Raw genomic sequence first — 25,575 nt, 5'->3', positions numbered from 1 at the left:
TTGGGAAGGTAGTATATAAATATTTAAATAAATGAATGAAATTAATGAAAGATGGGTCATGATGATACACTGGTGATGCATGTAATGCTGGCTGGTTGTTGGGATTGTTGCCAGAAACTGGACTGAGTGGATCTTAAACTGATCCCACACAATCCTTCCTGTGTTCTTATGAAAGAGTCCTTGGTCAGGATCACTTATTAATGATCACACAGATTAATGAGACCTACTTTTCAAAGAGATCATGAATATGCACCATAATTATTTTATACTTTTAAATGAAGCTGGTTGACCATGGAGAGTTTTTTTCTAAAAAGTACACACAAGAATACAGTCAGCGCTGATACTGGTGTAGGCAATGTGAGTCAGTACTAGAAAGAGACAAGTTTGTTTTATAGACTGATCCTGATGAGTAATTAGAATTCTGTTTGGATGTCTTGTAGTTGAATCACAAAAGTACATCTTGATGCTGAAGATTCTGCTTACTTAGCTTATGCCTGAAATCATGTTTTGGCTCTACCCCATAAATCATTTGATGGTTGGAATGTAGTGTATTATATTTAACAGCTGTCATATTCTTATACCTGTAATGCTTATTTTGCTTTTTCAGCTAGTATATGTGTTAGACAATTTACATTTTTGCCTCTGCCTCATTTCAGAGCTGTAGCACTGGCAAAATTATTATAGCATATTTTGGGGGGTACTGCCTGCATACTAGAATAAAGACAGCTGTGGATTAAACAAAAGAAGTTTGAGGACATATTTAACTTTAGTACTTAGAAAAGCTGGAGCTTCTTACTTATTATGAGGTTTTTTTCCTGTTATTTTTTCATGTGACTCTTCCATAAGTATGCTTTGTTATTTATTTTGAAAGATCAATATACTGCTAGCACATTTTGAAATATTATTGTGCTATTTGATGTATGATGAACAGGTGGAGTCTTGAATTATGCATGGTATACATGGCTTGTAGAATGTAGCCTTCTCTACAAGTGACCAAATAAAATTGCTTCCTATGTCTAGCTATTGTATTCCAAAGTTCATCGCTGATCACTTATCAGGAAAGCAGTGAAAAGAGACCACTCATAGGCAAAACGGGTTTCTACATACTCTGGAATGGACTCCTAGAATTCAAAAAAGAATTGGTTTTTAAAAATGCCTTCCAAAATGACCTGTTGAAGACTGAACATACTTATTACCCTTGGAATGGTGAGAGCAGTTGAGATTCAGTTAAGGGGAGGGAGAGAATGAGGCCCAAACTGCACATTACGTTTGGTACATGCCAACAGGGATTTACAGCAGGAACCACCTGCCAGTTGTTCATGGCAAATACATTTAGAAGCACTTCAGCCGGCCAATTTGGATCGGGATCATGGTGCAGGGGGAGGAGGGGTTCCTGCCTTTCCCTGTATGCTGTTTTCCTGACCCAAAAGGGCACCAGTGGCGTAATTTGCCCTGCTAGGGGAGTGTGTATGAAAGCATTCAGTGCACATGCAGCCTAGCCCAGTCCCTCCCTCACCAACCAGGGCAAATAATGCCTCCTGGGGGCCTTTTCAGTCAGGAAAATAGTGTGGGAGGGTGAAGCAGGAGCCTCTCCTCCCCTATGTTGTGGTCCTGATCCAAACTGAACCGCTGTAGAGCTTCTGCTTTGAGTTGCCATGGGGAATTCGCATCTGCCATATGGCTGCAAGTCCCTGTGGCAATCACATGTAAAATGTAATGTGGAATTGGACCTAAGACCCTCTGCTCATGTCTTTAACAACTTGTAGACCCCTGGGTGTGGAAATACAGGTGTGGTCATGGGGAATTTTGAGTCTGTATAATGGTAGAAGGCTGGAAAACATAGTTTGAAAATTGCTCTGTATGATCTGGCAACTCCAGTTTTTTGGGGAAGCCATCTCAGTAAGGAAATGCCACCCATCAATGGACCAACTTTATTTGTAATTTAAATATACAACTGTTGTGGTGGGAGCTCTTGCGGGGAAAAATTCCCCAGAAAATGTCTACTACATTATTATCCTGCCTCTCCAAGGAGCTCCTCCATTTTGTCCTTGCAGCAATCCTGTGAACTAACCTCGGATGTGGGATAGTGACTAGCCCGAGTCACAGTACCGTTATAAGCAGAGTTACCATCTTCTAAGTTCACTGACTTCAAGGGACTTAGAAGGGTGCAACTCTGTCTAAAATGGCACTGCGTGAATCTCACCATCGTTCAGCCTTCTAGATATTTCAAGAAAGCTCCCACTGGATTAAAAAAAATATAGTAAAACACAAGATTGGAATCTGGTTTTATTTATATGTGAATTTTGATCATGTTTTGTCAGTAATATGACTATCAAAGTATCTTATAGGAGATATATGAAATAAAGTATAACATCTAATATATTCGTTAACAAAAAAGTAGGATCACACTGATGTGGAGAAGTAGAAAACACTTGATCAGTCTTCTGCAACTCTGTGCTCTGTGTATCCTGTAAGTTTAATGAGGTTAACTGTTCTTTGGTATTTTATGTTCTCCCCTTTGTATATTTTTGTAAATTTCAATGTATATTCTCCTAGTGGTGGTGGTGGAGGTCAATTGCATTGAAAAGAAAATTAATGTGACTAGATATGGCAAAACTGACAAAATTATATTTTCTCTCAGGTATATTTGCTGGTATTCTTCTATTCCTTTATTGCCAAAAGGAAACACCTTAATAAGCATTGACTGTTTTTCTTGGCAGATGGTATGCTCAACTCCCAAGGTTTTTTAAAAAATTCGTAGCATAGTTTGGGTTTTATTCGACACCCCCATCTCTAGATTAATAGACTTTTTCTTTGGTCAAGCATTACAATTATTAATTTGCAACAACCAGAAATACATTGCTTCTCCTTTTTAGGCCTGCTAAAGCCTAAATGAGAACCAGGCTTCCTTTTGATGTACAGGTTTAACATCTGAAAGTTCAGCCGGATATCCTATATATTTTTTTCTAGAGCTGAATGCTGTTTTATCCCAGGCAAATAGCTTGTAAGACCTCCCACTTGTGCTTTATAAATATATGCAGATTGGTAACCTCTTTTTTTTATTACGTGAATTGCTAACATAAATAATTTGGTTTGTCCAGAAGTATTTATTCTTGTTTCTCTCTAGTTGCAGACATTTAATACTGCTGAATCCTGCAAAGGTGTTCAAGACTTAACTAATGGTGTTGCTATGGCACAGGTTCTTCATGAAGTGTAAGTTAATATGTATTAAATTACTTTCATTTCTTACAAAAATTTAATTCAGACTTACCACAAGAATCAGGAATTATAAAGTGCTGCATTCATGAAAACTTCAGATATTTAATACATGATTATAAAAAGATGCAGACTTTTTCTGAAATGGCCATTATCATGCTGCTGGACAACTTCTAACATTCTTGGATGAGATGAATAGATCCTTTCCAGTTGGGTCTTAGGCCTGGTTATGGGACTGAAACAGCCTTGGTTGCCCTGGTGAGTAATCTTTGCCATGAGGCAGAGGGGTGTATGTGCAATTCTGTTGATTCTCTTGGATGTCTCAGCAGCTTTTTGATTCCATCAGTCTTGGTATCCTTTTGGACCACCTTTCTGGGCTGGAATTTGAAGGTACCATTTTGTGGTAGTTCTGATGGAGGGTAGGTTTCAGAAGGTAGTCTGGGGGGACTATTGCTTGGCTCCTTAGCCCTGGCTTGTGGGGCCTTGCAAGGTTCCATCTTATCCCCTATGCTCTTTAACATCTACATGAAACCCTTGGATGAGGTCATCTGGAGATTTGGTCTGGATTATCACCGATGTGCGCATGAGACTCAGCTCTATCTTGCGCTTCAGGCTGATCCCAGAGAGGCTATAGAAACTCTGAACTGGAGCTTGGAGGAAGTTTTGGAGTGAATAATAATCTGAGGGTTAATCCTGACAACATGGAAGTACTACTGGAGAGCAGAAGGTCTGGTCATGATTTAAGGTGTCACCCATTCTGAACGGTGTTGTCCTTGACGGAACAAATCCATAGTTTGAGGGTGTTCTTGGACCTAAGTCTACTGCCAGATAAACAGGTGGCAACTGTGGCCAGGAGTGCCTTTACCAGCTTCAACTGAGTAGCCAGCTCTAATCTTCCTAGGCAGAAAAGATCTGGCCACTGTGGTGCAAGCCCTGTTACATGTAGATTAGATTACTGCAATGCACTGTACACAGAGCTGCCCTTGAGAAACATTTGGAAACTTCAATTGGTACAAAATGTTACCACCAGGATGTTGAATGGTGTAAGTTGTAAGGACCATATCACTCCAATCTTGGCCCATTTACATTGGCTCCCACTTTTTATCTGGGTGCAATTCTTTTTTAAAAAAAATAAATTTATTACACATTAACTTAAAACATAACCATACAAAACCCAAAATATAACAATTCCTAAGGAGTTCCATACATCTAGAAATTCAATAGTTCTTGACAATGATTGTTAGAAGAAACAATTTCTTTTTCCTGCAAAAATTGCACAATAGGAAACCGTATTGCTTGGAAATTTTTTCGATAGGCTTCCAAAATTCTCAATGCCTGTAGAGCAATCCACTTTACCCAATATAAAATGGTTCCAGATGGAATCATACTAATTTTGTAGTGAGGGCCCTTTCTTATTTCTCCATTTCTTGGCAATCTCTATCCTAGCAATTGCTAACAAAGTTGTTATTGTAACCAGTTTGTTTTTATCTACTTGTTTTAACAAATCTATTTCTAGAAAAATATTTTCTGGATTTCTTGGAATCTGTTGGCCCACGATACTTTCTATTTGCAATAATACTTTATTCCAGAACCTTTTAATGGTGGGACAAAGCCAAAAACAATGTAAAAAGTCTCCTATCTGTCCACAACCATTCCAACATTTTAAGTTCATTTTTAAAAAAAAATTAGCAAATCTCATAGGAGTTAAATAGCTTCTGTGTAGTATCTTAAATGAGTTAAGGTGAATTGTTAAAATTTTAGAATTAAAACTTGGGGCCTTCCATGCTTTTTCAAACTCCTCTTTGGAAATTCTACCTTCACAATCTGCAATCCAAGCTCTTTCAGCTGTTACAATAGGTTTATTACATGTTGATAATAGTACTTTATAGATCTTAGAAAGGAGACCTTTATGGCCTCTCTCACTTTGCTTAAATAGTGCTTCTAGAGCAGTTCAAGGCATTACCCAGTTTCGTACTATACCTAGGGTTTCTACAATATGTCTAATCTGATAATAATTTAACCAAGATATACCTTCTTGCATTGCAGTCTCTATATCTGGTTTGGAAAGGATTTGACCATTTGAAATAAAATCCACCAATCTAACAAAGCCTTTAAGGTAGCATCGTCTAAAAGGAGAATTCCCTTGAGCAGGAGGGAACCAAGATTGATTAGTATAAGAGGCATATCTGGAGGTTAAGGGAAGAAGTTCACTTCCATATTTATCCCAAATTTTCAAAGATATCCTTAAAAATTGATTTTTTTGGACTAGGGGCGTTCTATCTGTTGGTAAATTCCAAAAAAAATTCTAGAATTGTACGTTTGTCACAAAAGTCCTCTTCAATATGTTGCCAGCTTGTTTGTTCATCTGAATTGAACATAATTACTTTAAGCAGTGCCGTTAATATGGCAGCTTCATAATAAAGTTGCAAATTTGGAAAATTTAGGCCGCCTTGTGCTTTAGGGTTAGAAATCACACTGAATTTAATTCTCGGGGGTTTGTAAGACCAAAAAAATTCTGTCATTGAAGACTGCCATTTAGATATAGATTTTTTAGGAATAGGTATAGGTAAAGTCCGAAATAAAAACAAATATTTAGGTAATATAAAACTCTTAATTATTTGCAATCTGTCAGTTTGTGAAAAGCCCTGTTTATGCAACTTTTTCAGTTGTCTTTTAGTTTCCTTATGTATCGTTTCGAAATTAACAGAAATTAAATCATTAAGATCCAATCTAGCTGGAATTTGAACCCCGAGATATTTCCATTTGGTATCCTTCCAAGAAAAAGGAATCTGGGGACCTAGTTGTTCTTTCGTTTCTCTACGGATGTTAATAGGTACTAGGAATGACTTGCTAAAATTACTCTTCAGACCAGAATGAAACTGAAATTGAGTGAAAATATCCATTAAAGTTGGAAATCTGGGTGCAATTCAAGGTTCTGGTGCTGACTTTTAAAGCCCTGTATGGTTTAGGACCAGCATATCTGAAGGACTTCCTACTCCCTTATCAACCTACCCAACCACTGTGGTCATCTTCAGAGGCCCTGTTTTGGGTCCCCTGCTTTCTGAGGTGGGTGGCAACCTGGGAGACAGCCTTCTTGGTAGTGGCTGCAACACCCTGGAACCCTCTCCCCAGGGAGGTTCATCTGTTCCCTTCTGTTGACGTCTTCCCTTCTGTTGACATCTTCTGAGGGCAGAAAGGGTAGAAATTTTGTAAAATGTCAAAAAAATCATATTCAGAAGACAAAATACTTTGTGCACAGGGGGGCTTGTGCAGTGGTTTACTATAGCTACCATCTCTGGAAACTGCTTAAGATGTGAGTGAGGTTTGGTGCACATGGCTGCCAAGTGGATAGCAGCTCCTATCACCAGCCAGTGGAATGATCACTAGCACCCACACTGGTGCTTAGCAGTTGTTTACCTGTACTATGCTGTAGGAACAACCACTTTGCCTCCACTGCAGCCTGTTGAAAAGGGGAATTTGTTTCTGCATTTAGTGATGCTCAGTGGCAATAGCTGAATGAAAGTCCCTCTTAACAAATTATCTTGCTATTAATCTGCTAAGTGTGCTGACAGTACCTGCTTTCTAATTCTGTTTCTTTACATGAGCCAATTATTTTTGATACTGTGTCATGTTGTGATTCTTTATACACATACATATATCGAGGTGATCAAGAATTCCTTGGGTTTCTAGCCCCAGATTCTCAAAAACATTAAACATAATACACTTTTGGTTCTCTTTTTTTTGTTCTTCTATGCCTTTCATATTTTCAAATATTTTTCACAATTGTGAAAGTTTACAGAAGACCACATCAAATTGCTGATGGATATGCATGTGGTAGTGCCAGTACTGCTTTATTTAAGAATAACTATTATCTTTATGTTAAAAGGTAAGATCAGTAGAATAACGTTTCAGAGTGTGTATTAGACTTGCTTTTTAAAAGAAAAAAACAGATAAAAGTAACACTTGAAATGTTCATTCTTAATTTTGTTATATAAAATCATATTTTTGCAATAAATTCTGAGTAGATACCCCTTTCTTCCACATACTCCCATGGGCTTCTTTTACATCAGTCTTGCCCTTTTCCTTCCACCTCTCTTTCTTCTACTTTAGCTTTTTTTTAATCAAACAATGTTGGTTTAAATGCTGTGGGGAGGAGAGAAAAGAACCCATCACATTTAAATAAAGGTAGCTGTTATGTTACTGGGCAAACTGTTTTTGCTCACATGAGGTAATAGGGGTGGAGCTCAATGAACTTGTGAACTTCAGTCATTGTGTTATATTTAATAAAAAAAGCTTAATTTCATTCTAGTGATGCTGCTTGGTTTAATGATGCTTGGCTAAGTCGTATTAAAGAAGATGTTGGTGACAATTGGAGGATAAAGGTAAACAAGAAAGTCTCTGTGCTTCATTTATTCAGTGAGATTTCATAGCTAAAACTGTACAAATGAACAGGTTTTACATGATTGAGAAAGTTTGGCCTAGCAGTTTAAACTCTGAATTACAAGTTAGTTAGACCCTGGTTCTTGCTTGTGCCTTCCAACCAAAGATTGATTCATATGCACAGAATTCACCCACTCTCTTCTTGGTAAGACTGCTGCCAGGGAACTGCATGCATTCCAGCCACCAGGGTTAGAAGACTGGCTGCTCAGCCCCATCCATCTTCATGCTTGAGGCATTTTAAGAATGTCAGCCTGTGAAAAGGACAGACAGTATAATAACAGAGAGAGTTCTATTACTGTTTCTAATTTAATTTATTTTACTTCATTTATACACTGCTTTTCTCCCCAATGGGGACCCGAAGCAGGTTACATCTTTCTCTTCTCACCCATTTTGTCCTCACAACAACCCTATGAGGTAGGTTAGGCTGAGAGCTTCCAATGCAGAGTGGGGATTCGAATCTGGTTCTCCCAGATCTTAATCTGACACTCTTACTACTACATCGCACTAATTATTTTATTGCACTGTCATAGAAACATAGAGCTGGAAGGGGTCTAAAGGTCATCCAGTCCAGCCCCCTGCATAATGCTGGAAATTCACAGCTATCCCCTCCCCTTCACCTCCCTCAGTGACCCCTGCTTTATGACCAGAGGAAGACAAAACACCTCCAGGATTCCTGGCCAATCTGGCCTGGAAGAAAATTCCTTCTTGACTCCGAGGTGGTGATCAGCATTACCCTGGGCATATAAAAAAGGGCCATGAGAGCCAAATACCAGCTCATCCCTTCATACACTCCCTCTCCTGATCTGTGTACATTCATATTAAGTCAGAGAATCATCATAGCTGTCAGATGACCATCTAGCCTCTTATTAAATACCTCCAAGGAAGGAGAGCCCACCACCTCCCAAGGAAGACTGTTCCACTGATGAACAGCTCTAACTGTCAGGAAGTTCTTTCTAATGTTTAGCCAAAAACTCTCTTGCTTTAATTTTAACCCTTTGTTTTTGGTTCAACCCACTGGGGCAACAGAAAACAACTCCACTCCATCCTCTATGTGACAGCCCTTCAAATACTTGAAGAAGGCTATCATATCAGCTCTCAGTGTCCTCCTCTCCTGGCTAAACATAACCAACTCCTTCACCCTTTCCTCATAGGATCTACAGACCTCTTACCATCTTTGTTGCCCTCCTTTGGACATGTTCCATCTTGTCAAAACCTTCTTAAACCATGATTCCCCAAACTGAACACAGTACTCCAAATAAGATCTAACCAGAGCAGAGTAAAATGATACCATCACATCATGTGATGTGGACACTATATTTCTGTTGATAAAGCCTAAATTGCATTTGCCTTTTTAGCTAGAGCATCACACTGCTGACTCATGTTCAGGGTATCATCTACTAAGACTCCTAGATCCTTTTCACATATTCTATTGCCAAGACAAATCTCCCCCATCCTTTAACTGCCTTTTCCTAAATGCAGACTTTTATGTTTATCTCTGTTAAAGTTAGTTTTGCTGGTTTTAGCCCAGTTTTCCAGCCTGTCAAGATCACCTTGAATCATGCTTCTGCCTTCTATTGTATTTGCAACCACTCCCAATTTAATATCATCTGCAAATTTAATGAGCATCCCCTCTATTCTTTCATCCAAGTCATTTATAAAGATGTTGAACAACCCAGGGCCCAGGACAGATCCCCAAGACACTCCACTTATTGCTCCTCTCCAAGAGGATGAGGAACCATTTCCGAGCACTCTTTGGGTGTAATCTGTTAACCAGTTACAAATCCACCTAACAGTAGTAGGATCCAACCATATTACCAATTTGTCAGCCAGAGTAACATGTGGAACCTTATCAAAAGCCTTACTGAAATCAAGATAAACTATGTCCACAGCATTCTACCAAAGTAGTAACTCTCTCAAAAAAGGAGATAAAGTTAGTTTGAAGTGACTTGTTCTTGAGGAACCCATACTGGCTCTTAGTAATTACAGCTGTCTTTTCTAAATGCTCAAGGACTGACTGTTTGATAATTTGTTCCAAGATCTTTCCAGTTATGGACATCAAGCGGATGGGTCGATAATTACCTGACTCCTCTTTTTTCCCCTTCTTGAAGGTGGGAACAACATTTGCCTGCCTCCAATATTCTGGCACCTCACGTATTCTCCAAGAATGATCAAAGATGGTAGACAGAGGCTCCGCAATTACATCAGCAAGTTCCTTTAGTACACTACGGTACAGTTCCTCTGGTCCTGAGAACCTGATTTCATTTAAAGAAGCTAGGTGTTTATGTACCACCCTAGTGTCTATCCCAGGCTGCAATTCCATTTCTTCATCATATGTTTCTTTTTTGCCAGGGTGAGCACAGTTCCCATTACAAGTGAAGACCAAGGCAAAATAGGAATCGAGCAGTTCTGTCCTCTCTTTATTACCTGTTAAAATCTCACTTTCCTTTCCCTCAGTGAGCCTAACACTTCCTTATTCTTTTTCCAGCTCCAAACATAACCAAAGAACCCTTTTTTGTTGTGTTTAGCATCTCTCACTTGCCTAAGCTCATATTGAGCGTTAGCCTTTCTAACACTCTCTACAAGCACTGGCAAGTTGTTTATATTCATCCTTGGTTCTACAGTTCTCCTTTCATTTCTTACATGTGTCTTTTTAAATTTTCAGATCTTTAGAAAGCTGTTTATGGAGCCATCCTGGCTTGTTTAGGTTCCTTCTATTTTTCTTTTTCATTGGAATAGTTTGTGATTATGTCTTCAATATCTCACTTTTAAGAAACACCCACCCATCTTGGACTCCTTTCTCCCTGAGTTTTTCTGACTGTAGGATTCTCCCCAGCATGACTTTGAACTTGTTAAAATTACCTTTTCTAAAATCCATCACAGAATCACAGAGTTGGAAGGGGCCATATAGACCTTCTAGTCCAACCCCCTGCCCAATGCAGGATGAGCCTAAAGCATCCCTGACAAATATTCATTCAGCCTCTTCTTGAAAACTGCCAGTGAAGGGGAGCTCACCACCTCCCTAGGCAGCTGATTCCACCTTTGAACTACTCTGACCGTGAAAAAGTTTTTCCTAATATCCAGCCAGTACCTTTCTGCTTGTAATTTAAGCCCGTTGCTTTGAGTCCTGTTCTCTGCTGCCAACTGGAACAGCTCCTTGCCCTCCTCCAAATGACAGCCTTTCAAATATTTAAAGAGAGCAATCATGTCCCCCCTCAATCTCCTCTTCTCCAAACTAAACATTCCCAAGGCCCTCAGCCTTTCCTCATAGGGCTCAGTCTCCAGACCCCTGATCATTCTCATCACTCTCTTCTGCACCCTCTCAATTTTGTCCACATCCTTTTTGAAGTGAGGCCTCCAGAACTGCACTCAGTACTCCAGGTGCAGCCTGACCAAGGCAGTATAGAGAGGGACTATGACCTCCTGCAATTTCGATGCAATGGCCCTTTTGATACAACCCAAGATTGAGTTTGCCTTTTTTACCACCGCATCACACTGACTGCTCATATTAATTTACAGTCCACTCTTACTCCAAGATCTCTTTCACATACACTACTACCCAGAAGTGTACCCCCCATCCTGTATTTGTGCTTCACATTTTTGTGGTCCAGATGTAATACTGTGCAGCACTTATCTATGTTGAATTGCATCCTGTTCACAACCACCCACTTCTCCAGAGTATTCAGGTCTTGTTGAATTTTCACTCTATCTTCTTGGGTGTTTGCCACTCCTCCCAATTTGGCATCATCAGCAAATTTAATGATTAGCCCATTTACCCCTTCATCCAGATCATTGAAAAAAATACTGAAAAGTACCGGGCCCAAAACTGAGCCCTGTGGCACCCCACTGGACACCTCCCTCCAATCTGATGAAACGCTGTTGACTACCACTCTTTGGGTGCAGTCCTCTAACCAGTTTCCTATCCACCAGACTGTCCTATAGTCCAGTCCACAGTCTTCCAGTTTACCCATTAGAATGTCATGGGGGACCTTATCAAAAGCTTTACTGAAATCCAGGTAAATCACATCGACAGAGTTCCCACGATCCAGTAAGCTCGTCACTTGATCAAAGAAGGAAACCAGGTTGGTCTGACAAGATCTGTTGGGGACAAAACTATGTTGACTTCCCCGGATCACTAAGCGGTCCTTTAGATGCTTACAGATCAATCCCTTTAAAATCTGCTCTAATATCTTCCCAGCAACAGAAGTCAGACTGACCAGCTTGTAGTTTCCCGGGTATCCTTCTTGCCTTTCTTAAAGATTGGGATAACATTCGCTCTTCTCCAATCTTGTGGCACATCCCCAGTCCTCTGAGAGGCCTTGAAGATGATGGACAGAGGCTCTGCAAGTTCTCTAGAAAGTTATTTGAGCACTCTTGGGTGCACACCATCCGGCCCAGGGGATTTGTATTCATCCAGTGCAGCCAGGTGCCTCTCCACAACCTCTCTGCCAATGTCAACTAGCCCCCCAGGTGTCCTGTCATATCTACTACCATCTCTAGATGAGCTCGAGTTCTTCAGGGAGAAAACAGAGGCAAAAAAGTCATTAAGCCTGTCTGCTTTTTCTCTGTCCTCCATCAGAGTTTCTCCTTCCACACCCAACAGCGGTCCAGTTGCCTCTTATACCTTGTGTTATGCTTCTCACATATCTGTAGAAGTTTTTCTTATTGTAGTGAGCCCCCCTGGCCAGACCCAGCTCATACTGAGCTTTGGCTTCTCTGATGGCTGATCTGCAGTACCTAGTAACACTCATATATTCCTCTTTAGAGGCCTGTCCTTCTCTCCATTTCCTGAACATTTCCTTTTTCTCCCTTAGCTTATTCTGGAGCTCTCTGTTCATCCACATCGGTTTCTTGGAGCCCTTACCATGTTTCCATCTTGCTGGAATAGTGAGGGCTTGAGATTGCAAGCTGTTTTCTTCCACTTCTGTGTGGCCCCATGCCCTCTTCACTCCCTCCTCCAGGTTTTTGTGGTTCTCCTTCCACTCTTGTCTCCATCATCATCTCAAGCACCTCAAAACGATTCTTGAGCTCCAGTGGACCAGCGCTTCGCTTTAGTCCACGTCTTGCGGTTTGTATTGCAGAACTGAGAGGACGCTCAGAAGGGAGATGGACTCTTCCTTCTCTTGGACTTATTTGTTCATGCTCATGCAGAGCCCCCAGGCTCTTCTCAATAAAATCTTCCTCTTCCTTGATTTCCTGAAGGGTGGTGATCCTCTCCTCGAGGCTCTGAATCTTCTCCTCCAAAAGCCTGACCAGCTTACATTTCTGACAAGTGAAGTCTGTCTTCTCTTCCAGGAGGAAAACAAACATGACACACTCCATGTAGGTGACTGGAAAGGGGCCTTCTGTCAACATCATCACCTTCCAAGTATATTCCAAGAGTACCCTTCTAGCTGCAGGTCCCTTTCCTTCTCCTTCTCAGAGCCCAGATGGATGTGATGTGCCTCTGGTGAGGAGGAGCCTAATTCAATTCAAGGCTCAGTCAGTAGAGGGTGGGGCCAGCAGTTAGCCCCAGGCAAAACAGACACTCTCCAATTAGTAACAAGCCCCCTCTGAAATCAGCTCCAACTCAGGCAAAAAAGACAAACAGAAACACTTACCCCAACTGGCACCACTTTACAGCAGGCTCTACACACTCACACAGCCCCAAACACTGTCCTCCCACACAATAACCTCAGCAAATTCCCCCAGCAGTTAAGGAAGGCAACAGAAAAAGACTCACCACTCTAGCAGCTCCTATCCTATTCGTCTGACTATGTTCAGCTTTTCCCTTACCTAAGATCTTAAACTCCAAACTTACATGGTCACTACTACCCAGGGTACCCACTACTTTCACCTCATCAACCAGTTTTTCCTTGTTGGTGAGAAACAAGTCTAAGTCATATCTGTTGGATGTGACTCGTAAGTGTCTTGGGTCCTGCTGGACAGGAAAAAAGATGGTGTAGAAACATTTTAAGCAGCCTAAATAACCCAGATCATTCCAAACTTGTCTGAACTTGGAGCTAAGCAGAATTGGCATGGTTAGTACTTGGACGGTAGACCGCCAAGGAAGGTCAGGGAATCATCATAAGTCAGTTGCAACTTGACAGCATTTAATAATTATTGGAAACATTTAAAAATAAAAAGGCAGTTTTACATGTATAACAGTGCAAACTTGAGAACTGTGGAGGCACCTGGTCGCTGGTGTAACAGCAGCATCTCTGGTCCATTCCCTGAAGGGAGCCACAGAGGTTGGAGACCATGCAAATGCTCTGTAGCAGGCTGCAGGTGCCATGATGGCAACCCCAGAAACAGTGTCATCCTGCCCACAAGATACCATGGGGCCACAGTAGCATGGCTTTACCAGACAGAGACCCAAACCACCACATGGCAGCAGCCACAAGGACTTGGCCTTTGGATGCTTGAGTGGAGGTGTGGCACACAGAATGGAGGCAGCAGCATAAAAAGGGTGGAAGGGGGCCCCCAGCACTCCATATACCACCCCTGCCTTTCTGGCTTGGCCTGCCTGGCATGTGGGGATGGCAGAATGGGACAGCTGTACTTCACCAGAAGCACAATAACCAAAATACAAGGGGAGAAGAACTGTGCCACACCAGGCACAACCAAAAATACCAGTGCTTCCTTGAGCAAGGCCAAAGAAAGAAAGAAGCAAAGATGAGACCAAAATGAAGAGTTAACCAGTGCTTCATTGAGCTTCCACAATAGGCAGCCACAGCCTGTCTGGGCAGGACAGGGACAGCTCCCAAGGGCATGCCACTCTTGGCAAAATGAAAAGCTCCTCTAAGCAGGCAGTTACCAAATAGCAACTCCTAAAGTTGTGCTGTGCCAACTTGGAATCCCTCTTCTCTATACAAAAGTATGGCAAAATCCCTAAATTCCTGTTGGAACCACCTGTCTACCAACCAAAAACCTCTACACCAGGCAGGATAAGTAAGAACTCGGAGATCTCTTGGTTTCAATTCCTTTCTTTTCCCCAGACAATGACATGGTCTTTCCCCCTTCTCAAAACAGCTGATGCATTTCTCCACCAACTCTCAGGTCCAAAAAGGGACGTTCGGCTATTCTGAGCCATCAGCTCCCTGTTCAAAGCCTAGACTGATCAAGCCCGGGCTCTGAGAGGCAAGTAGGAGTCTTACCTGCTTTTTAAGAAGGCCAGAGATGTCACTTATTCATATAAGAGAAAAGGGACGTTTATAGTACCACAAAGACAGAAACAAGGTAAAAGCCTGGATTTTACTCAGGCACACAATTACAGGCAACATATACCTCAGGCTAGTCCTGTTGCTACAGTGTAGAAAGACAGCTGCTATAACAGCCTGAGGTGGATGCTTCAAAGGAAGAAGAGAGACTCTAAGCTTGGGGGTGCATCAGCACATACCTCCTTTTCGGTACTTCTTGCCCTTCCCTAGGATTGGCCTGTGTCCCCTCAAATTAGGGTTTGTTCCTGACTTCTGGGAGGATTCTCAGCAGGCTCTAGTATTAATTTTGATACTTATAGATAAGCGAACCAACCCCCTCCCCCTTTTATTTTTGGGGATTCTCACAGATTTGCTGAGGGTTGCGAGTTATGAACTGTGCTAAGGTTCCTGTGCCATAATTCTGACTGCCAGCTGAGACCAAGAGGTATTGATAAGCATCTCACATTCCAATTTTACCCTTGGAAGAGCTGAGTACAGGGGAGAATGATGATAGCTGTGGTTCTGCTCTCTGAGCAGGCCTCAAATCAGAGGACAGCCAGAGTTGCCTCTAATGGGGGAGCAGTACTCAGACTGTGAGGAGGAGCTTGGTTGCATCGGAATCCAGTAAGGAGAATATATGAGAGATACAGTGCCAAACTTTAATAAAGACTCTAAAAAGTGAATTCTTCATAATAACCAAGGTCTTTTCCCTCCTCTTTTGAACATTCTTAGGCCAGTAATTTGAAGAAGGTTCTTCAGGGAATTATGGATTATTATCATGAGGTATGAAAACGCCTGCAGTCTTTTTAGAATATCAAAACTTAAAAAAAAATTTAAATCAAACTCTAAACCTCAATTTGATAGTGTATTGATGAAATATTATTGTGCTGTTTTTGTTTTTGGTTGACTTAAAATAGAAATAATAGGAACTTGCTTGGGAGGAGTTTACTTGCGTATTCTGTGAATAAGTCATTTTTACTTCTTTGTAAACAATCTGTAGTTTATTGTATCAGAAAAAACTTTTTGAAATTCTATAAAGTTGTACTGAACATGCTACCCACATGTGTGGGTTGTCCTGATGCTTCAGATAGGCAGAGAGAGCTTTGTCACAAGCAGCCAGTCTTCCTAAGGGAGAAACTACATGCCAAAGTGCTGCTTCTTTGTCTTTTTTATTCTGCATCCTATTCTAAATCTCTACTTACAGTCATTCCTCTTGTAGCATACACTGCTGCATCTCTAACAGAATTACTAGCCTCATATTTCGCCTAATGCCATTGGTCTGTGAACTGGCTGGGGACTCTCAAGGCTGCAATTCTCACTTCAGTTGCCCTAGAACCACTTTACTTACTCTCAGTCATCAACTGGTGACAAATCACTTAACTGATTAGATACAGTTCTTGTCCATTTTTAGTTTTTCATATTAATATTTCTTTGCTTGGTTATTATCATACTAGCATATCTGAAAAGATTTGTATAAAACAAATGTGCATAATAGAAAAGTGTTTATTCCTACGAAGAAGCTGAACAGTTTTTTAACTTCTCCAGTTTATTCCCATGTTTGTAGTAGGACCAACAAATGTGTATCTTCACAGACTTGTTTTTTGCATTATAAAATTATAAGACAAGAATTATTTTCAACTTTTACAGTTTTTGGGCCAGCAGATTTCAGAAGATCTCCTTCCTGATTTAAGTCAGATATCTGAACATTCAGATCCTGTAGAACTAGGCAGGTTACTGCAGCTTATTCTTGGCTGTGCTGTCAACTGTGAAAAGAAACAAGGTATGACATGCTGTCTAGTTAAATGTTATTTCCTGTGAATCAACTCTGGGACAGATTTTTATAAACTGTACTGAGAAATAAATTGCACGGGGAAATAGTTTGCAGTGATAAAACTGTTCACTCCTCTTTATTAATTGTTCTATATGCTATGTATGACTGATTGTTAAATGGAAGCTTAATTTAACAATCTGAAAGTATTTGAGAGAGAGAATAAAAAATATGCTTAGAAGTAACAGCCCAACCCTAAAATTTCTATGTCTGCATTGTGCCAATGCCACTAGTCAGTATCCTATGTTTGCTTAGCAGAGAGGCAACATGTACAGAAAATTCCAAGATGTTTGGAACATAGAAGTTGCTTCATTGTCCATAGCAATCTCACCACAAGTCATCAGTCACAGAGTTCTGTGCCAGTGACATCCCCATGACAGGTAGATGGAAACAGCCCAACTCACTAGTGCATGCTGATGTGGCTACACCTCCTAGATGTCCTACAGCACTCTCCACTGAAGCTAGCACCATAGGCTGGCTAGGAGGAGTGATACAGGGAGCTCTCCTAATGTGAGTTGAAGTCCACTGCTGCATCCATTTCCCTTTTGCCCAAGGCACACAAGGGAAAGAAAATATGGCCACTCCAGCCACAGCACTCGCACACTTCTGTAGCACTCTTCGCAAAGGCAATCCCAATAGCACACTTAAGACCTCTCCTGCACAAGGGTTCAAATCATCAATATGGCAGAGCTTAGAAGAACCAGCATTTTGTTAGGCAGGGAGAATACAGATGCTGGTGCAACAGGAAGGCAGCACACACTTGCACATCACAAAGGCATTTCTGTCAACCCCCTTATTAGCTCACTGGGTAAAGGCACCCAGGGCTTCTGACTTTGCTGTGGTATGTTTGCAAAAGTCACCTTTTGGCCTGCAATAGGTTGAGCAACAGCAGAACAGAAGTCCACATTAGAACCCACAAGTCTCATAGTTGGGAACAGTCCTCTAATCAAACATTCAGCTTAGACACAGAAGAAGAACACATAGCAGAAGTCATTAGGAATCCCCATCTGCCCTGGCGCCAACACCAGACATATATATCAGAGCAAGGAGAACTGCAGAGAAAGATGAAGTGCAATTGGGAGGCCCAGGTCTAGTATATCCAGTATATCCTGCCTGTGGCTAAGAAACCTAGAAAGGAATCCCAGGCACAACTGAGATTTTGCCCCATCAATCACAATAAGTTGGGATGGACGGCTCCTGCTGATTGGCTGCCCAACATCTCATTTTGGCCGGCAATCCCACATACACTATCTCTTTGCTGCACTCAGGGAACTTAGTACCTCCACCTGCTTCCTTTCATCCCAGCAACCTGTCCATACCCTCTACCTCTGTCATTGTGCAGGCTGCCTGACCTATCACATACCAGTAGGGATCTGGGGTAATATGCAACATAAGGATCCTTCGCTTTCCCTCTAGCAAAAATACACCTGTGCGAACAGTGGACCACCCACTCAGCTCCCTTTCAGTGTAACTTGTATGCTGAAGTCAGCTCAGGGCAGTAATGAAAAGGAGGTGGGAACTGATTCCTCTCTGCGAAAACCTTAGTCACACAGAAACCCAACTGTAAAGTCATCCACACATTTATTGAACAGCATCAGAAATGGTTGTTGTGGATTTTCTGGGCTGTATAGCCGTGGTCTTGGCGTTGTAGTTCCTGACGTTTCGCCAGCAGCTGTGACTGGCATCTTCAGAGGTGTAGCACCAAAAGACAGATCTCTCAGTGTCACAGCGTGGAAAAGAAGTTGGCAGGTAATTTATATCTACTCAGGAAGGTAGGGTTGGGCTGAGTCATCCTGTAAGAGTTTCCCAGGGTGTGGAATGCTAATGGAGGGAGGCTTCACTGTATCCTGAGGAGGTTCTTTTGCATATGGATTGGTGCTTGATATGCTAATCTTCTCTGCAGGGCTATTGTCGGGTATAGAGTATTTTGTTAGCCTGATGTTTTTCAGGATGGAAACCATGCTCTATTCATTCTTAAGGTCTCTTCTTTCCTGTTGAAATGGTGCTTATGCTTATGAATTTCAATAGCTTCCCTGTGCAATCTGACGAAGTAGTTGGAAGCGTTGTCCAGTATTTCAGTGTCCTGGAATAGGAATCAGCAGTGGCTGAACATAGCCTAACTCAAACAGGACACAGTAGCCTAACTCAAACAGGACACAGTATCCTATACCCTGGGAAACTCTTACAGGATGACTCAGCCCAACCCTACCTTCCTGAGTAGATATAAATTACCTGCCAACTTCTTTTCCACACTGTGACACAGAGAGATCTCTGTCTTTTGTGCTACACCTCTGAAGATGCCAGTCACAGCTGCTGGCGAAACGTCAGGAACTACAATGCCAAGACCACGGCTATACAGCCCGGAAAATCCACAACAACCATCGTTCTCTGACTGTGAAAGCCTTCGACAATACAGCATCAGAAATACTGGCAGCAAGAATGGTGTTGCCAGTTTTGCTATTCCCACAAAGTTTCTTTGCTTTTGAAAGCTGCTGTGCAGATCCTGTATGGCCATGAGAGGGTCAACTGTACTGGTTGTACAACTGTTCGTTAAGCAACTTAAATAGTGCAGGATCCAGATACAGGACAGGACAAGCAGATGCTCTACCACTGAGCCACAGCCCTTCCCCTTCACATATTCAAGGAATATGTAAAATAATTTTAAAAGAGTATTTCAAGATTTCCTTACATAATGGAATCCTCAATTGCCTTTGTAAGGAAATTGCCTTACAAATGAAAACTTCAGCTGGAATGAATGTTTCAGAAGTGAATTGCATAGCAAAGAGATTTTATATTGTATACCTGCCGTTTCCCTGTCTTACTACAAAAATATTTTGCATTTTGGTTTGCCTTGTAGAACATATACAAGTTATAATGACACTAGAAGAGTCTGTCCAACATGTTGTCATGGCTGCAATACAAGAGGTAAGCAAGAATTTTATGTTAAAAATAGTTCCTTATTAGGGTTGCTAGGCCTCTGCTGGGGGTGAGGAATTCTCCCCTCTCCCTGTTTCCTGCTCCCTCTCTAAGCAGAAGTGGAAGAAATTTTTTTTAAAGGCTTTGGGCTGACAGCGTGATGTTGCTTTTAAGGAAAACCCAGAAGTGATGAAAGTCTTCTCTAAGAATCACCAGAAACTGTATGGTTTTACCATAGAGTTTACAGCAATTTGTGGAGAGGCATGACCTGGAAGTGATGTCATACCATCACTGATGGCCACCTCTGTTCCCCATCCCGTGCCCTGTCTCCTGTTGGCATGGCCTGGCAAACCTATTTTACAGGTGTGCATGTAGGTCAGATTCTCCCTGACATCTAGGTCAGATTCTCCAGTCTAGTTAGAGAATCCTTAATTCATCCAGCCATTATTTCCTATGGGGAATAATGGGGGAAACTATCCGGGGGGGAGCAGGGGGGAGTAATTTTTCAAGCAAATTCTACCAAATGTGCAGAGAACTTACTAAAGACCCCCCCCCCCGGTCCAATTCTATGGGCTCCTGAACAAGTTGCCTCCAGCTACTCTCTATTGTTTTCTCTGGAGGAAACATTTCCAAGGCTTCCCATGCAAAGGGAAACCTTAAGCAAAGGCAACCCTTGGCCAAAAACCAATCCCAAATGCAAGTCCCAGTCCCATGCAAGCTGAACCAACAGGCTCAACAGAACCAAAGTAAAGCAAGCAAACCAATGTCAAACCAGAGAATCCCAACCAAACTGAAGCAAGGTGGGGCTTGCCAGAGTTGTGGAGTTTAAAAGGGCTCTTTTGGAGCTCAGGAGGGGTAAAGGGGCAGGATGGGTATCTGCTTGCAGCCTCCTGTCCCATATCTGCCTCATGCTGCTCTTCTACTGTGGCATAAAGCTTGCCTCCTCTTTGCACTGCTGCCCTCTTGCTCATTGGCTACTGTTTTGTCCCTTGCTGCCATTGAGGCTCGTACGGCTCTCCTGCCATGGTGCAAAGCTTGCCTCCACTTCGTACTGATGCCCTGTCACTCGCTGCTGCTCGCCTCTGCATTGGCTGCTTGCAGTTGAATAATTTGGCACAGCAGAGTTCAATTCCCCGGATCCGATCTGGGTTTCTCTTACGTGAACCGTCATAGCCAAATTATCCACCTATAAAGCTAGATCCTGAACCATAGATTGCTCCCTTACCCTGTTCCTAACTCAAAAACTAAACAAACTGAGCTGTCTAGGACTACAGCAGTGATTAAACAATATATATTAATCAGCCAGAAATCTTGATTTATCTTCTCTACTCATACATGGCTAGCCCAGTTTTCCTTGTGACTGAAGAAGAAAATATGTCCAAATGTAATTGATTTAAAATATATTTTGAATATGAGCCACTTTCTTTAGAAAAGAATAAATCACTCCTGAGCTCTTGACTCATATCCCTATTTACTTCCTTTTGTTTTGCTTTTCCCTCTTTTCTGTCTTGTTTGTTGCACTTTGTCCGGAACATCCCCAGCCTATCCCAGAGTCAGCACCAGCACCCGCCCAGATTCCCCAGCCCCACCCCGAGCTGAGCCCGGCGGCCCCACGCCAGGCATCCCAGCACCGGCCCCACTTACCGGCCATTCCACCGCTGGAGGAGAAGCCCCACTGAGCCGGGGCGAGCTGGGGAAGCCCGCGGAACAGCTGAGCGGCACAGGGAAACTTGCTGAGCTGCAGTGGCAGGGGAGCAGACTATGGGCCCGCTGACCAGCTGGAAGTGGCAGCGGAGTACCCGCCGAGCCGCATGGCAGCCCAGGAGCCAATGGTGGGGCCCACCAGCCAGTCAGGGAGGGTGGCAGCATTGCGGCTAGCAGGATGGCTGCGGGGAAACATGGCCTTTTGGCGGAAGGTGGGGGCAGCCAATCAGGCGGGGCTGTGGCTCACACACTTATTTAAGCTAAATTGCATAGTCAAGATATTGTTGGAGACATTTGGGAGGGATTGTAGGAACTCAGGTGTAAAGAGTTTATAGAGCTGCTTATTAAATGTATGTACTTTTTGGTGAATATTGTGTTTTTATCTTCATAAGGGAAATAAATATTTGTCTAAATATAGATGTATTGTCATATGTTTGGATTTTTTGAAAAACTTTTAAGATAATTTTAATAACTAAAAACAGTTTGATCTTTGCCCTTGACCAAGGCAAACTGCTTGATCTACTCTTGCATTTCAAAAAAGAAAGCAGTCTTTTAAAACAATAGGCAGGAATTACTTAATGGCTTGTGACTCTTAGCTGAGTATATGTCTTTCAGGTCAGCGTATGAATTATGGCAAAACAACCCGTTCTACATATGAGAATCTAGACTGCATGATTAGCATCTTCCCAAGGACAATCCTAAACAGAGTTACATGCTTCTAAGGTCATAGACTTCAGTGGACTTAAAAAGATGTATCTCTGCTTAGGATTGAGCTGTAATTGTAGTTCTATCTAGCCTACAGTTCCATAGAAGACTCTGTACTGAGCTCTATCAAGTTACAAACACTCGTTTTATAGAACAGATAATTTTATCTAAGTTACTTTTAATTTTTGTTGTTGTAGTTAATGAGCAAAGAAATGCCTGGCTTTGTTGCGAGTGACTCGTCTGGTGATCTGGAGCAACAGGTAAATATAACATATAATAAGTGAACATTAATGGTATCTTTTAGGTGTTTAATGATCTTCTACTCTTAATTTATAATTATTTTCCAACTAATAGACTTAATATTGATGCAGCCGTATTAGTCTTACTACCAAAGGGAAGGTTGTCACTGAAGGAAATGCTCTTTCAGCTCCATGTTGGGCATTACCAAAAACAAGGCCTGGCCAGTTTCAGGTTTTTCAGAGCTTAAGTTCCTTGTTGTGAATTGATGCTGGATATCCCAGTGCTAGTGTAACTAAAAATAAGCTTTGTAGATGGGTGGAATTGAGACTAAAGCCTTCAGGTACTTTACTGGACTTTTGGGGAACTAAATTTGGAAATAACCTGAGTAATTAAAGGTACAGTCAGGCTTTGAAGCAATTGCCATCTGTTTATTAAACTTACTTCCCAACACCTGGCTATAGTTTTCCCACTGGGCAGGTTGAGTGAATGGGAGTTGCCGGATGCGCAGTATATAGGTAAAAAACAAACTAACCTTTTGTGTCTAGCTAAATAACTGAAAATGAAAATTTTGTTTTCAAGCTGAAAATAACATTGGAAGAGCTTAATGAAGTAATAGCAGAAAAAGAAGAACTAAAGCAACGATGTCAAGAGCTGGATCTGCAGGTGAGCCCATAGTTTTATCCAAGTATTTTTCATATAGGGAGATTCACTGATCTTAGTTGGCTGACAGTGCAATCCTGTGCAGACTTATTCCATTGACAAACAGGCTTATAGGGACAAACTAGACATGCAGGTTTTTAAAGAGTTGGGTCCAGGTTCCCCATACCCAGCTTGGGTTTACTGCAGCCACACAGCAGCTTTGGGGAATGGCTGTTAAAAATAGAGTGCAAACAGCTTCAGAACTCCAATGCTGTGGAAGGAAGAGCATCCTTCCTCAAGCCATTTTCCAAAATAGCAAGGGGGGAGGGGTGTCTCTGGTTTTGCTGCTCCATGTGGAGTATTCTGTGCAGTAAAAAACAGGAAAATACCCTCCCCTGTGCTATTTTGGTATGGGAAAGCAGCCTAGGGAGGAAGCCAGGAGCTTGTTTGGGCTCTCCTTATTTTTTAACAGTCACTCCTTAGACTGGAAAGTAACTGCATAGGATTTTACTGTCAGATCATATTTCCTTCAAACAGCTGTCTGTGGGTTCACACACTAAACTACCAGGCCATTCTATTCATTTTAATTTACTTGTCTTTGTACAGAAATCTGATACAGCATACAATTTAGGCTAAACCTCTGTGAAAACATACTTTTTGCTTAATTCCACATAAAAATGTCTGTAATGCTTCCAAATCCCTGAGAGATTTCTTACACAATTTTTTGTGGTGAGCTAGTGTGGTGTGGTGCAGTGATTACAGAATTGGACCAGAATCTGGAAAACCCAAATTTGAATCCCTCCTCTCACATGGAAGCTTGCTGGGTGAATTTGGGTCAGTCACACTCCGCCTAACTTACCTCACAGGGTTGTTGTGAGGATAAAATGGAGGAGAGGAGAATGATATAAGCAGCTTTAGGACCCCATTGGGGAGAAAGGTAGGGTATAAATGAAGTAAATAAATAAATACAATTTAAGTTTTGTAGGTGCATCTCTGTTTCTGACAAAATGAACCTTATACACCATTCCAGCAATCACACCATTCCAAACACGTTGGTTTAGCAGGGTGTAGCTCTACACTGTTTTGTCACCTTTTTGTTGCTGCAGTTCTGTCTGGTGTAGAACATTCTATAGCCTGATAGCAGTCCACATAACAAAAACAGTATCTCGTTATTTTTAAAGTAGACAAAGGTACTAGCCTCTGTCTTCCTACCCGGGGGAAAAATACGTAAGCTCCTTAATAATCGGGAAAGGATTGTACCCTTTAATATGAGAAAGTTACGGATCCAGGGAAAGGACTTATGGGAAGAACTTTGGAACACACAATTTTGTCATACTGGGATTTAAAAATGCTATGTGAATTTCTCCTGGGAGCTTACAGAGCTCAGCTTTTACTAAAAAAAAGTTGTAAAAAAAAAGTTGTGTTTGCATCCTTGTGCCCAGAGTTTCATTTTGGACAGCATACAGTGTGACAGGATTCACAAGTGCTGCAGTGCTCTTTTCTGTCTTTGGTTTAGTTACCAGAACAGTGCCAAGAGCCTTGACTTTTAAGTCAGTTGGGTTATGTATTGGGGCTTGTATTTTCTGTGCTGGTGCAGTGGATCAAATAATTGGGCTGTTTTTCCTGTTTATAGTCCTGTTTATAACAGTTATAGAGTACTCTGTGTTAGATCCTTGCCTAACAGTGTATCTCTGTGGTTGTAGGAGATTAGTGAAGACTCATTAAGTCTATTAGGCTGTTGGTAGTAGCTGATAACCTGCTGGGTCTGTTAGGCACATTTGTTGTAATAAATAATAGTAGTAGTAGTAGTAGTAATAGTAATAATCATTATCATCGATTTATATACTGCCCTTCAGGACAATTTAACACCCATGGCGATCATGGCAGTGTCTCATTCTGGAATGTTGATGTATAAGTTATGGTAGATACTTTTCTTATTCTTCCTTTGTTTTAGGCTAATAATTTTATTATATTTTTATGAATGGGCTATGCTTTGATTATAAGCTGTCTTGAGTGCATGTTTAAAAGGCAAAATTATGAATGTAAAATACACATGCTTTCTTAAACACTGTGAACTTGAACACCACCATTTCTCCTGCCAAAAGTCAAACAGAAACAGATCCAGCATTGCATATAGCAGAGATTTTTATAACAAAGGCCACAGCTGACTGGTCAAGCACCTGCTTTGCATGCCCAAATTTTCTGGTGTAATTCTCAGCATCTCTGGTTAGAGAAACAATTTGAGAGCTACTGCTACCCATCAGTACTGGGCTAGATGGACCAGTAATGTTGCCTATTCCAAAAAAACAGTTGCGGATAAGAATTTCCATTCAAGTTTTTAACATGTTGGGGCACTGAGTCAAAGTTGGTGCACCTGATTTGAATGCAGAAGATCCTAGGATGATCCCTTGCGTTTCCAGTAAAAGGATCAGGAAAGGCCTTAGGAAAAACCTTCTTCTGCTTGAGACCCTTGAGAGCTGCTGCCTGTCAGAATAAGTTCTGAAGCATTTGGACCAGCGGTCTGACTCCATGTAAGGCAGCTTTGTAAGTGAGGGGAGGGCTGTAACTCAGTGGTAGAGCATCTGCTTAGCATGCAGAACGTTCCAGGTTCAATCCCCGGCATCTTCATTTAAAAGGATCAGGTAGGAGGTGATGTTAAAAAACCTCTGAGACTCTGGAGAGCTGCTGCCAGTCGAGTACTGGCCTGATTGG

The 25,575-nt window shown here is 41.7% G+C and overlaps 1 protein-coding gene across 3 annotated transcripts in view; it reads left to right on the top strand.

Annotated features, from left to right (window-relative positions):
- The window catches only part of HOOK1 (hook microtubule tethering protein 1), a 57,694-nt gene that overhangs the window by 5,755 nt on the left and 26,364 nt on the right, over nucleotides 1-25,575 (top strand). For 2 of the 3 annotated variants that reach the window (XM_054981764.1, XM_054981763.1), the window contains exons 2-8: nucleotides 3,128-3,213; nucleotides 7,526-7,598; nucleotides 15,564-15,614; nucleotides 16,479-16,611; nucleotides 19,517-19,584; nucleotides 22,182-22,244; nucleotides 22,804-22,887. In XM_054981764.1, the coding sequence (XP_054837739.1) occupies nucleotides 3,128-3,213; nucleotides 7,526-7,598; nucleotides 15,564-15,614; nucleotides 16,479-16,611; nucleotides 19,517-19,584; nucleotides 22,182-22,244; nucleotides 22,804-22,887 (558 nt within the window). The remainder of the gene's footprint in view (nucleotides 1-3,127; nucleotides 3,214-7,525; nucleotides 7,599-15,563; nucleotides 15,615-16,478; nucleotides 16,612-19,516; nucleotides 19,585-22,181; nucleotides 22,245-22,803; nucleotides 22,888-25,575) is intronic. The other variant, XM_054981765.1, reaches the window with a different exon arrangement.

Source organism: Eublepharis macularius, chromosome 5, assembly GCF_028583425.1.
Source record: "Eublepharis macularius isolate TG4126 chromosome 5, MPM_Emac_v1.0, whole genome shotgun sequence".
NCBI classification, from domain to species: Eukaryota; Metazoa; Chordata; class Lepidosauria; order Squamata; family Eublepharidae; genus Eublepharis; species Eublepharis macularius.
Note: the sequence above shows the minus strand (reverse complement) of the source record. Positions and strands in the feature narration are given on the sequence as shown.